At 39.0% G+C, this 13542-nt stretch overlaps 1 protein-coding gene across 4 annotated transcripts; it reads right to left on the reverse strand.

Moving 5' to 3' along the window:
* Window positions 1-299: 299 nt before the first annotated feature.
* On the reverse strand, window positions 300-12120 carry LOC123705283 (collagen alpha-1(III) chain). 4 transcript variants are annotated; one of them, XM_045654004.1, is made up of 7 exons: window positions 12021-12120; window positions 11729-11893; window positions 6460-6718; window positions 4644-5783; window positions 2380-4481; window positions 2255-2282; window positions 300-2175 (listed from the first exon to the last, which is right to left on the reverse strand). In XM_045654004.1, exons 1-7 carry the CDS (start codon window positions 12102-12104, stop codon window positions 452-454), a joined length of 5502 nt encoding a protein of 1833 aa, XP_045509960.1. In that variant the 5' UTR covers window positions 12105-12120; the 3' UTR covers window positions 300-451. The 4 variants fall into 4 exon arrangements, with proteins under 4 accessions (XP_045509960.1, XP_045509961.1, XP_045509959.1 ...); XM_045654005.1 differs by having other exon boundaries at window positions 2380-3833; window positions 4140-5783; XM_045654003.1 differs by having other exon boundaries at window positions 2380-2849; window positions 3003-5783.
* Window positions 12121-13542: the final 1422 nt, after the last annotated feature.

Consider the following 13542-nt stretch of genomic DNA (forward strand, 5'->3'; position numbering starts at 1 on the left):
CCCAGTATATAAACTTATATCGGTGTTGAAGATGTATCTAACATATAATGATTGTGTAATATTATATCCTGTCAGTGTGGTTACACATTTTAAAAGTATTGTTTCTGTGGGATTCAATAAATTGTATGAAGTAATTTGTTTGTTTTTTTTACCTAAATACCTACTAACGTACTAAGTTAAGTACTACTAAGTAACTACTACTACTATCCAATCTTTTTCTTTTTCTTCATTTTGATTTAATGATTTATGCGAAACAAAGAAAAAGTTTACAGGGTGCGAAATAAAAATGACCATTTATAAGATAATTTCAATTTTATTACACATAACTTACAAAATATCATATTTACATTAGTTTATCTAAGTATTTTTTTTTATCATCATCATTTAAATTATTCAATAGTTTGATTAAGATATCTATTTAATTACTAAATTGCCAAAGTATAATATTATATTAACATCTGATAGGTGTTCCATCAGGGTTAGTTGGCACTTTTGGTTTGCAAACTTTCTTTTTGCCTTCCGCGCTACTCACCATTGTGCAAGTAAAAGTGAAATAGCCGCAGGATGACGATTTCGTATAGTACGTATGAGAGTACTGTTTACGTATATTGTTGTCATTGTCTAACGCCCGCGTCACCGATTTAGATACAGAGACGTATCTATCGTCGTCTCTTTTCCTGTTCTGCAACGATTTCAAATTGTTCGGATGAACGTACTTATTGTAATTTGGCGAGTGTGTATATTTTATTTTTCCCGTGCCGGGCATGAGTGTCACTGTTTGCGCTTGTGACGGGTTATCCCTTGATCCAACTACGTAGGTTTTGTCTTTCGACGCAACCGATTTTACGCTTCCCGTGAATCCTATCGGGATCGTATAGCCTCCTGTGCCGGGAACCCTTTCTCCGGGCTGATAAACCCTCGTCTCGTCCGGTCGTTCTGAATTCTTCTGTGTTATAACTGCATCGTGTTTCTTTAACGAGCCCAGAACAATGTGTTGGGTATTACCACCCGTAGTTTGGCGTACCTCCAGACCGTTTCTACTGGGATTTTGTAGAGATTGGTGAGTTGGTGTATTTCTTGGGTATTCGTCGTAGTTATATTCTCCTTGGTCTACTTCTGCCCCTTCCGGTACAAATTCGTTATCCGTGTCATATTCTTCATTTTCATCTTTGTCTGTTGTAAATTCGTAATCATTATTACCATTGTAACCATTTTGGAATGAACGCCTATTATCTGTTAACGTTGGTTCTGGTGGTAGTTGGGTTGTTTCGTATTTATGATGTTCTGCATGTGGATGAGCATCATACCTACTTTCCGAATTTCTCATTGTTTCATCAGGTGGTACCTCAGTTGTCGTCTGTTGGTCCTGCTCTTGAATTTCAACCGGTAACTCGGGTAGCGGAGTTGTATCTGGAAATTTCTCAGTTTCTGCTTCTAAGGGCGTTTCGGTCAAATCTAGATTAATGTTTTTATCTTTCTCATCAAAAACATCTATTTTCTCGTAAGATAATCTATTGGGAAAAACGGCGTCCTTATCCAGGCTGGCACCGGCTTGCGCTGCGCCATTATAAGTAATTCCATATCTGAACGTTCCATGAAGTTGCGATTGGGACTGGCCAGTGCGACCGCTCGACTGGGCGGATGACATGCCGCCGCCAACGAATGGAGCTTGTTGGAGATCGTGTTTAGCTTTATCTCCGTCTTTATAGGGTGTGAAACCAATTTGAGCTTGAGAAGACGTACTTCCCGGCCCGCGAGCTTGAGCATCAGCCATGCCTCCCTTAACGCTTCCTTGAACTTGAGAATTAGATGAATGCATGGCTCCACTACTTTGTGAATGTGTTTGTACAGATCCTGTTTCAGAGCCTAATTGCACACTCGCTTGTGACTTATTGTTTCGACCACTTCCCGTAGCGGAACTGGATGCACCTTTCTTTCCACCACTTACTTCGCTCTCAGCTTCTTTATTTTCACCGGTTATTTGAGCTTGTGCTTGGAACGAGCCACTTCCGGTGTATGTTCCCTGAACGTGTGTTTGAGCTCTGCCTTTGTCATTGCCGCCTTTGGATGACGCACTAGCTGTTGTGCCATTAACAGCTTGATTGACTATCGCTTGAGCTTCTGAATCATCACCATCAGCAATGGAATTGGGATCGATGTAATTTTGTGGTACTCCTAAAATAAATATTATTTTTTTAATATATTAATTCTTGAAAATATTTTAAATCTTATGAATAATATCCACCATACATACCATTAAAGCCGTTGCCGGGTTCACTTACCTGTGAAAAATTAAATTTTATATTAAATTTATTTTATGATATACATGATAACATGATATACTTATCTTTGTGAATCATAAAAAAGAAAATGTCATACCCCATATTGCCCCCTGCCTCCATCTCCACCACCGTATGGTTCACCCGGGGCATATTGTGTCCCTGGTCCACCTGCACCGGTTTCTTGAGCATATTGATTCCCGGTTCCTGTAGGTCCGTATCGACCACCAGGTGCTACACCAGTGTTTCCTCCATGTCCAACACTGCCATGCCCTCCAGGTCCAGCTTCAATTTGCCCACCAGGTCCTATACCAGTTTGTCCCCCAGGCCCATATTGATTACCAGGTCGTGTGCCTGTTTGCCCACCAAGACCGTACTCTCTTACAGGTCCATATTGTCCACTAGGTCCGTACTGCCCGCCAGGTCCAAATTGACTGCTAGGACGAGAACCTTCTTGTGCACCAGGTCCGGAACCTGCTTGTCCAGCCGGACCATATTGTCCACCTGGTCCATATTGCGCACCATTCCCATATTGACCCCCAGGCTCGACTCCCCCTTGTCCTGTAGGACCTACTTGTCCACCAGAAACTAGGCCCATTTGACCACCAGGTCCATATTGACTTGCAGGTCCGGTTTCCCCTTTTCCAACAGGACCAACACTTCCTTGTCCTCCAGGACCATATTGTCCGCCAGGTCCATATTGACCTCCAGGTCCAGAAGGACCTACACCTGCTTGCCCACCAGGTGCAGTGCCCACTTGTCCACTAGGTCCTGCACCCGCTTGTGTACTAGGTCTATATTGTCCATCTGGTCCGTATTGTCCACCAGTACCATATTGCCCTCCAGGACCGGATCCACCTTGTCCAGCAGGACCTCCACCAGCTTGTCCCCCAGGTCCGGTTCCCGCATTTCCACCAGGGCCATATTGCCCACCAGGTACGTATTGAGCTCCAGGTGCAATACTTGCTTGTCCGCCAGGACCGTATTGTGCACCGGTTCCTGTTCCGGTTTGTCCACCAGGACTATACTGCCCACTAGGTCCATATTGTTCACCAGGTTTTACACCGATTTGCCCACTGGGTCCTGTACCAGTTTGAACACCAGGTCCTACACCAGTTTTTCCAGCAGGGCCATATTGTCCATTAATTCCATAATGTCCACTAGGTCCATATTTTCCATCTGGTCCATAATGTCCACTAGGTCCATATTTTCCATATTGTCCACCAGGTCCAGTACCAGATTGACTACCAGGTCCAATACCCGTTTGTGTACCAGGCCTATATTGTCCATCTGGCCCATATTGTCCACCAGGTCCATAATGTCCTCCAGGTTCCGCACCAGCTTGTCCACCAGGACTATATTTACCACCAGGACCATATTGCTCAGCAGGTCCAAGTTGTCCACCTGGTCCTATTCCAGGTTGTCCGCCAGGTCCCGCAATTGCTTGTCCTCCAGGTCCAGCACCAGCTTGACCGCCAGGACCATATTTTCCTCCAGGACCGTATTGCCCACCAGGTCCAAGTTGTCCACCAGGTCCTATTCCAGTTTGTCCACCAGGTCCCACACCAGCATGTCCACCGGGACCGTATTGCCCACCAGGTCCATGTTGTCCACCAGGTCTTATTCCAGTTTGTCCGCCAGGTCCAGCAAATGCTTGTCCTCCAGGTCCAGTTCCAGCCTCTCCACCAGGTCCAGTACCAGCTCCTCCACCAGGACCGTATTGCTCACCAGGTCCTATTACAGTTTGTCCGCCAGGTCCAGCAATTATTTGTCCTCCAGGTCCAGTACCAGCACTTCCATCAGGACTATATTGCCCACCAGGTCCAAGGTGTCCACCAGGTCCTATTCCAGTTTGTCCACCAGGTCCAGTAATTGCTTGTCCTCCAGAACCCACACCGACTTGTCCATCAGGACCATATTTTCCACCGGGACCGTATTGTCCACCAGGTCCGTATTGTCTACCAGATCCATATTGAATACCGGGTCCTGAATCGATTTGCCCTCCAGGTCTCGTAGTAGCTTGTACGTTGGGCCCATAATATTTGCCAGTTCCAGCACCTGTCTGACTGACAGGTCCGTAAAGATTACTAGGCTCTGCGCTAGTGCGATCACTAGGCCCATATTGTCCTGTACCATATTGCGTTCCTGGACTGTATTGTCCGTTGGGGCTCACTACGGAATGGCCTCCTGGTGCAGTTTGACCTGGAACCACACAACATATATAGTTAGTACCGTCGGGTGCAGTATATGTACCTGACGCTACAGGCCCATTTGAATGACCTAGATTGGGCACAACTCCTAAGTTATGTCTAACATCATACGTGGGACCACCTGGAATTCCAACTTGACCGTATTTCGACGTACCTGGTAAAATGCCCGATACACTTTGATCAGGACTTCGACCTACTCCGCCAGGTGTATTATCATATGTTCCACTGCCTGGAGCAGTTAATTGCCCAGGAGGAATTGCCCCGCCTTGTCCGGGTCCATTTCCAGATGCTTGGGTTGGACTATATCTTCCGTTTGGTCCAACATCGCCCGGATACAAAGTACCAGTTTGACTCGGTTGGTAACCTCCATGTGGGCCAACATCAGATGTCGTTGGAATATTACCGCCGTTAACTGATCCACCAGTTTGTCCAGGAATATAATTACGGTTACCATCATGTCCTGGACCATACCCACCATTTTGTATCGGACCATAGCCACCATGAGTACCTGGAGCTTGACCATAACGTCCATCATTACCGGGATATGTGCTTGATTCTTTTCCCGGAACATAGCCTCCAGTTTGCCCATCTGTTGGTCCATATCCACCATTAACAGAATGTCCAGGTCTTTGTCCATCGCCACTGTTTGGTGCACCTTGACCAGGTCTATATCCCTGCTGTCCAGGACCATAACCATTATTTCCGCGACCAGGAACGGAACTACCATCATATGGACTACCTGCTCTAGAAATCCCATTTGTTCCGACTCCTATTGGATAACCGGGTAACGTTCCTTTTCCATCTTTTCCATAACCATTGCCCTGTGGTCCTGTGCTCCCTGGTTGTCCGTTTCTGCCATCAAAACCTGGCACGTTAGGCACTATTCCACCTGCAATTCCTCTTGGATTATAACCTCCAGTAGTACCAGGAGCTGTGCCGTATCCATTACCACCAGGCCCGCGCTGACCATTAGTTCCACTAGGTCCGCCCCCAGGTATGAATCTGCCGTCCGGTCCATATGTACCGTAAGGTTCTCTTCCTGTGCCACCTGGTGTTGTACCAGTTTGTCCAGGGCCATAAGGAGAACCTGGTCCGACTTGTCCAGGTCCGTATGCTGTTCCAGGATACCCTCCATATCCACCGGTCCCCCTCCAGCCAGGTCCATATCCGTTTGAACCATCAGGACCCTGAGGTTTTCTTAAACTTTCCGCAACGTCTGTTTTTCCATAACAACCGTCACAGCTAGGATCATAGATAGATTGACTTTGGGCCTGTCCCATGCCGCTGTTACCACCTGAAAATGTAAGTTTCATTGAATAACTACCGCTTTAAGAGGTCACGGTAAGCCCCCTGAATGTGGTTAATGTACCATTTGCGGCGGATCGTAGATGGTAATAGAAATAATTAAAATAATTGAAACCTACTTTATTAAAAAAATTCTCACTTTCCCATAACCTTAACCTTGACCATTAATTATTAAAGAATTGATAAAAGCATCTTTTATATAGCTGGAAAAAAAGATAACCTTTTAATTTCTCACAATATTGTCGAGCTAAATCTTTTTTTCTTTTGTTAAAAAATGCTTTTCTTCACATAAACTATGAAAGGAAATGTCATAACAATAGCGTCAGAAAGAAACACAATAAACACAAGAAAACACCTGAATTGAAAGTACTTAACATTTGTTCTTCAGTTAAAATATAAAAGTTGTGAAGTCCTATTAGAGCCAGCGCGCACGAGCAACTTTGTCTCCGCAACTATTTTGTCTCCGCAACTATTTTGTCTCTCCAGCCATGGGCTAGTATGAAAGTGCGCGTACGACGCAACTCCCAATACAAATTGATGGGAGAGACAAAATAGTTGCGGAGACAAAGTTGCTCGTGCGCGCCGGCTCTTAGGTACTATGACATCGACTCGTTTGGCAGGTTGCTTACTCATCTATTTAAGTATTTAAGATTGTCTATACTTACTGACGCTAGCTCTGGATGAATCAGCAGCGGAATGTGCTTCAGCCTTGCCCTCATCCTTCCCATTTCCTTTGTCAATTGACAAATATTGAGACTGGGTTTGTCCCCGGTACCTCCCCCGGGGAACAAACGTCGATTGTCTTCGAAATCTCGAAGATCTTATTATTCGTTCTTGAGCCTGGGACAAATCGTAGGAGTTGTAGACTTCGTGTATCCGCTTGCAATAAAAGGATTTGAAAGTGCTGTAGTCAATTGATTCAATCTGTTGAGATAATATTTAGACAATTTTAATAGCACGAATTTTACACCTGTGGCGTTAAATCGATTAGCTTCAAAAATTATTAAGGCTGGTTGCAGAGCTTGACCGATCATCAGTGCGTACGTCAGTCGCGCTTGTCATATGTATGGAAATTCATAAAACCTTTCATAGCTAGACCGACCATACGCACGCGTATTGTCATGCGCATTAGTGTCATAGTTATAGAATTGTTGATGCGTATCGTCAGGACCGACCGCGACGGTACGCACTGACGGTCGGTCAAGCTCTGCAACCAGACTAAAAACATTGGGCATACTACAGAAAAAAAATACACGCGGAAACGTCTTACTACCCATCTTAATTCTAATGCAAAAGTATGCGTAAATGACTCTCAAACATTCGAGATCAGAATTAAAATTAACATGTTATCTGTACCTAAACCACCCTAAACTATGTTTACACAGGTATAGTAGGTTTATACGCAGGAAGTAACATAAAAAAGCCGCCGCACCCAAAGTACCAACCTACTTAAACCATGTCTTTACCTTGACATGAAAAAAAATAGCTCATAAGACACTGGTTTTAATTGTGCAATAAACAGGTCAAGGGAGTGCTAGCATTGACAAAATATGAGCGTCTCGTAATAATTGTGATAAAAAATTTAGCTGTGGATTCGGAACTATGTGATACTTGTTACGTTTGTATGATACGGAGTTATAGTATTGTACATAAATGGAAGTAATGTTTAAAGCTATTCATAATATGTATGTGGTATACAGATGCAGGATTTATTTAAAATCGTGTAAAGTTACTAGCTTTCTACGGGACGTAACCATTACTCATAGGTATAGGATAGGACCTCTTTTATTAATTATAGATTCAAGAAAAGTAGCTCCTTGATTTCTAGATTTATATTCCATACTAATATTATAAATGCGAAAGTAACTCTGTCTGTCTGTTACTCAATCACGTCTTAACTACTGAACCAATTTGCATGAAATTTGATACAGAGACATTTTGATACCCGAGAAAGGACATAGGCTACTTTTTATCCCGGGAAATTGGATAGGTTTTAATCCGGAAATCCCACGGGAACGGGAACTATGCGGGTTTTTCTTTTACTACGCGGGTGCAAAGCTAGTTATTATATATTTTCATAGCAATATTTTTAATTTTCGTTAATATCACACTAAAATAATTTTCTTTTCTAAAAGTTCAATTTAGTATCATCTCAGTGGAAATGAATATTTTATGTTTTGTTTAATTTATCTTAATGTTAGCAGTTATCAAAATGCGTTTCTTTATCATTGGTTTTTTACACGTGTAGTTAACTACTTATAGAAAATTTAAATAACATAAATACCTAATCATTTTTAAACAATTTTGCTTATTATTAACTCAGGCCCCGGAACCACGGACGCAATAGAAAATCTATTGTGTCTGGGACCGAACGGGTCGCTTGGGGCTCAATGGGTTACAAAAGCTAAACTAACCATATTATGGCGTTTATTGCAATGTTAAAGTGGAAGAATTACCCATAAAATAAAATATGGCTATTAGACCTACCTACACACCAAAAAGTGCGGGCAAAACTTTTGCCAAATTAATTGTTCCATTAGTTTGCTAAATATTTCTTCGTCACATGCAATTTCCAGTTTATAATAAATATTATTAGGTTAAAATTCTTACTTACGTCAAACGAGGAAAAAATTTAAAGCCAGATGAAAAGTTAAAGGCAAGTGTCCATAGCGTCACACGGTTTATTCTTCGTAACGACGGGCTTTTGAGATGAATATAGCAGAAAGACCGACCCACTTTTAAACACTTGAGTTTATACATTTTCACGCTCACTCTTTTCACTTTTATAGGTATTTTGAATGCTGTATATTTCGAGGGATTTTTTCTGCGCTGATTTTAAATTTTAACGTTTTAAATATAGCTAATGTTTTTGTTTCAGATAGCGTTTTATCTTGTATGTGTTTTATTTCGATTATATTATGTTGTTAAAGAGGCGAAATTTACGAATGTTTTAGCAAATTAACCACCAAAAGCCAAAGAAGGACGTTAGGTACTGGCAAAATAAAATTTTATTATTATAGAATTACTTTGTTACCTATGTAATTCTGTTTTGCATAGATGAAAATTATTGTAACAACTTTTCATTGCAAAGTATTCTTAAGTATAATGTTGATATTAAAACATAAAATAATTTATGTAAGTTTTTAAAGATAATATTGTTATCCGTGCAACTAAAAAATACCTACCTACAATTAAAAAATAAACATAACATTGATTTTTTGTAGGTAAATTTGTATATTATTAATATGCAGATATCTAACTCGGTAGGTATATAAGTACTAAAGGGCACATCGTTTAAGTATGAAATTCTTCGGAATGCAAGACTCAATGCAATATAAACAGCTAATGTACTTTACATAAACAAATGCAAATTCTAAAGATATCACGAACTTACGAATATAATAAGCATAAATAAGTAACTTCATGCGTCGTTTATATCTTCAGATTAATTAGAAGTCGTCACATTAAATCAGCCAAACCGTTGTTTACTTGTTTTTAATGTTTTTTTATTATTTTAATTGGATTTTCGAGAATCCGCAAGTACGTTTTTAGGTCAGCCGCTGTGATGTGAACGACCACTGACACAGTTAAAGAGTTAGAGAGATAACGTCTTATCGTATTTCCCGACTTAAAATATGGGAACAAATATTATCTGTTTAAGAGACATAGTCCATTTTAAGATCGCATAATATCGGTAAAGGTAAAAGTTATTGTAACATTCGAACTGCTTTAAACCACAGACTAGAGTTTAAACATTTTTACTACCACGACATAAGTAGATATAGTAGAAGGTACTCTGATTCTAATAACTAAATGTTTATGTAGATGATAAGTCGTTTATTTTTTAAAACTAGAATGAGCGTAACTTAAATGTGGTTACCGATCGATTATGACCTGAAAAGTAAACTATGCAATAGTAAGTAGTTTGTAGTGATACCATGCACTCGTACGGACTGATAATATATATATACTTATCTATAAAATACTCGGTTATTCGGTACTTATATACCTATTAGGTATTTATTATCATTGAAATTATTCCCATGTTCCGTATGTCACTCAATAACTTATATGTAATTTTACCTAATTTATTATATTATTCTGTAAATGTTTGCATTTTAAACAATTTGTTTACTTAGGTACCCACCACTAGATTTGAACTAATGCTAAACATCTGTACTTTCAAAATAATTTGTGTTCAGTATCAACTTTACTTCTTTTAAACAAAAAAAAAAAAAAACAAACAATAGCCTACTCCAATTACATAAAAATTATTAATGTACACGTGATATTGAAAAATAAAATCTACATTACATCATTTTTATTTTTACCAAACTACAAAATGTCCATAAAACCTATAATATGTAGGTACTAATTCTATTGTTAGGTAATAGGTATATCAAGAAAAATATAATTTTTAATCTACCTACTTATATGATGAAATATTGAACCACTGTGTAATCAAACTTTAAATCAAACATATCGTTTTCAACGTCAATGATAATTACACTGGGGATTCGATAGCTTCACTCCGACTTTATAAATGATCTAAAGAAAACTCATTTTCATTACACTGTCACGACCAGGCAATCTCAGAGTCTATAAATCTTATTATAATTTCATGTTTTAAAAGACGAGGCAATCATGGGGTTTACAAATCTACTAATTTACAAAAGTACCTAATAAAAAAGTAACAAGTCTTTCTTGCGTATCCGAGTTTAATACCTATCTATAGAGATGTAGGTATTCCTACTTGTCATCATCATCATACAATAATATATGAGAATAATAAATGTGAAATTAGCTATCTGTCTGACTCTTCTTCACGCCTATACCATTACGATTTGGATAAAATTTAATACAAAGATAGTTTCAAAAAAGACACAGGATAATTATTGTTATCACGAAAAGCACGCGGTTTCGGAAAGTGTGCAGGTATTTCTATATCCACACGGACGGAAAACAGTATCTAGATATATATACATATCAATCCAAGTATAGATAGATTGTCTATATGCAAGCCTTTTCGATTCCGCATATGGCCACAATAAAAATATATGAAAGTAATGGAATTGGAAGTGCACTCGTGTTGTGAACATTCGTGCAATATAATGTATCTTTCGTACCTAGGTATTGGTAATTTGAGAATTGAGTGGATGTAGTGCCGTCGAAATTCGGTCACAATTATTTACCTATCTATATAAAAACGATATTTGTCTGTATGTCCTGTCAAGAAGCGTTAACGCACTTCATCATGTGATGATCTAGCCTTGAGAAAAGTGTTTTACAATCTTCGACAGTGTATCACAGGCAAAGCTAGGGTGCACAACAATATTGTATTAAAATATTATCTACAAAAAACTAGCTGGTAAACCATAAGTCAGCTAACAATTACGTTTAAAATAAATTTACGTTTTAAATTTTAAATATAATTGAATTTTTATGAACAAAGGCACGAGGAAATTCAATTTAGTTAGCTTCCAGCTCTTATTCGATTTCATCTTCATTCTAGTGGAGAAATGACCTGCCTTTTATAGCGTCGGATTTAATCCAATTTGCAATGTATCGCTTGAGAAATTATATCGAATATAACTACTGTGTTGTTTTTCTATAAAATTAACTTCCCTTTTAAACTCTCGACGTTGAAATAATGAAGTTTTATTATGGAGAAAACGGGTCAAATTAAGGTTAAAAGCTTTTACATATTAAATTGCTTTTGATTTTGTTTTATGTTATACATACTCATATTATGCTTAGTTCTATTTATTATTTTACTCGTCAAGCCAAGTTCTAATTAAGCCCTCATTACTTATCAACATTAAATTCAATACGTATTTTATTCGCTTATTTATATCGCATAGCCTCAATGTTTCGCAGCGCGTTCACACAAATCTAACTACAATACATACAAGATGGATAATTAATTATAATTACGTTAATAAACTTGCGGTGTTCCTTCCTCGGATTAGTGTACGTGAAACCACATACATGGCCCGTCCGTATACCTCCTGGTAGGTCCATGGAATTCTCTACTAGGTCGTCGGTGATCTGCCATGTAGTGCAATCGTGGCTCGATTTGTGCTTGCACAAGAGCCATCTCTGAAAAAACAATGCTATATAGTCACTAATTACAATAATTCACGGTACAAAATGGTCACTAGTGTTGTTATAGTACACTTAAAAGCACGGGTTGTGAAAGGAAATATACGCAGATTACTTGGTATACCTCTGATTGCGCGCTGGTTGCAGCCGCCAGTGCTAACAGCAGCGGGATAGCCGCAAGCGGCGGATTGCTACGAGCGTCTCGCATGCCGACGTGGTCTGGACTCAAGAAGCCACTCACAGCTCCTCACAAGCTGACCCCAGCTTGAACCTAGATACCGGTCACCCTAATTTCGGCGATAGGCACGAGGAAGTGACAGATAATAATGAGTTTAAATTAGCGAATTTCTTGGTAATTGTGTCATTTGCATCGTCTTTTGAATGAGATAAAAGTTATGACGCGTTGGGTGTTCTGTGGGTTTCATTACATGTTTGAGAAAAAAACAATGACACAACATTTTTGTAAATATTTTCATAAATTCTAGTATACAGGTGTATACAGGTTCTAGAATCTAGTAGGTAGCCGGTGGGGATATGTATAGTTCCTTCATTAGATGGTTCCAAGAAATCCTCATTACATTTTCCTATTTCAGTCCAGTCAGTTTCCTTCCCAGACATATCAAAGTGGCATCTTAATTGGAAAATTTAATTGTTGGAGAAAAATATATTGTAGGTACATTTTCCATGATAAGAATTAAAAATAAGAAAATCTCGAACAAAAATACTAATTAAAGAAAATCTGTTCGGCACCCTGTCCACCCACTTACTTAATTAACAGATTTTCTTATATAATACTAGCTTACCGCCCGCGGCTTCGCCCGCTTTCTCTAAAACGATTTGAGATTTAACCTATCCTATCTCTCAAGTTGGATCGAACTGCATCTGGTGTGCGAATTTTATTATAATCGGTTAAGTGGTTTAGGAGTCCATTGAGGACAAACATTGTGACACGAGATTTATATATATTAAGAAGATTATCTTCTATAATATTTTATAATATTCCTTGAAGTACGAAGATGGTTTCTAAGGTGAGAAAACGTAAACATCTAACACGTGCGAACCGGCAACCGCTTGTTAAAAAAAAATATGACTAACTATCTAACGATTGATAAACTAATTACTTACATTTGTTTGACAACTAAAATTCCATTAACAGTTTTATTATAGTTATATGATTATAAGAGTTTTTATTCGGTACCTAACTTATTATATATAGCTTTCTAGATTTGTAAGTAGTAGGTAGGTAGATTTTCTGCAGCTACGTAATAAATATGAATTATTAATACTTTCATTATATATTCCTACGGAATAGGAAAGTACTTTATGGTAATTTTAGTGCTTCGACGCAGACCTCAGCTTATATCCATAACTTAACGCATTGTTCATCCAGGCAAAAAGTGTCATACTTTATTAAAACACTAGCTTCCGCCCGCGACTCCGTCCGCGCGGAAAAATTAAGAAAAATTAAGATTTTTTTTTTCTACGTATTTTTCCGGGATAAAAAGTATCCTATTTTATGCCCAGGATAATAAGGAATAATTATACCAAGTTTCATCGAAATCGAACCGTTAGTTTTCACGTGATGCCTGAACATACAGACAGACAGACAAAAATTTTTTTAATCACATATTTGGGCTTGGTATCGA

The sequence above is a fragment of the Colias croceus genome, chromosome Z (assembly GCF_905220415.1).
Source record: "Colias croceus chromosome Z, ilColCroc2.1".
NCBI lineage: Eukaryota > Metazoa > Arthropoda > Insecta > Lepidoptera > Pieridae > Colias > Colias croceus.

Excerpts from the sequence above, each read along its gene's own strand:
- LOC123705283 (XM_045654002.1), bottom strand. The coding sequence starts at position 12,104 with ATGCGAGACGCTCGTAGCAATCCGCCGCTTGCGGCTATCCCGCTGCTG. Across the intron at positions 11,894-12,020 it reads CAACCAGCGCGCAATCAGAG|AGATGGCTCTTGTGCAAGCA; the intron begins GTATACCAAGTA and ends TTGTTTTTTCAG. Across the intron at positions 2,283-2,379 it reads GAGGCAGGGGGCAATATGGG|GTAAGTGAACCCGGCAACGG; the intron begins GTATGACATTTT and ends AATTTTTCACAG.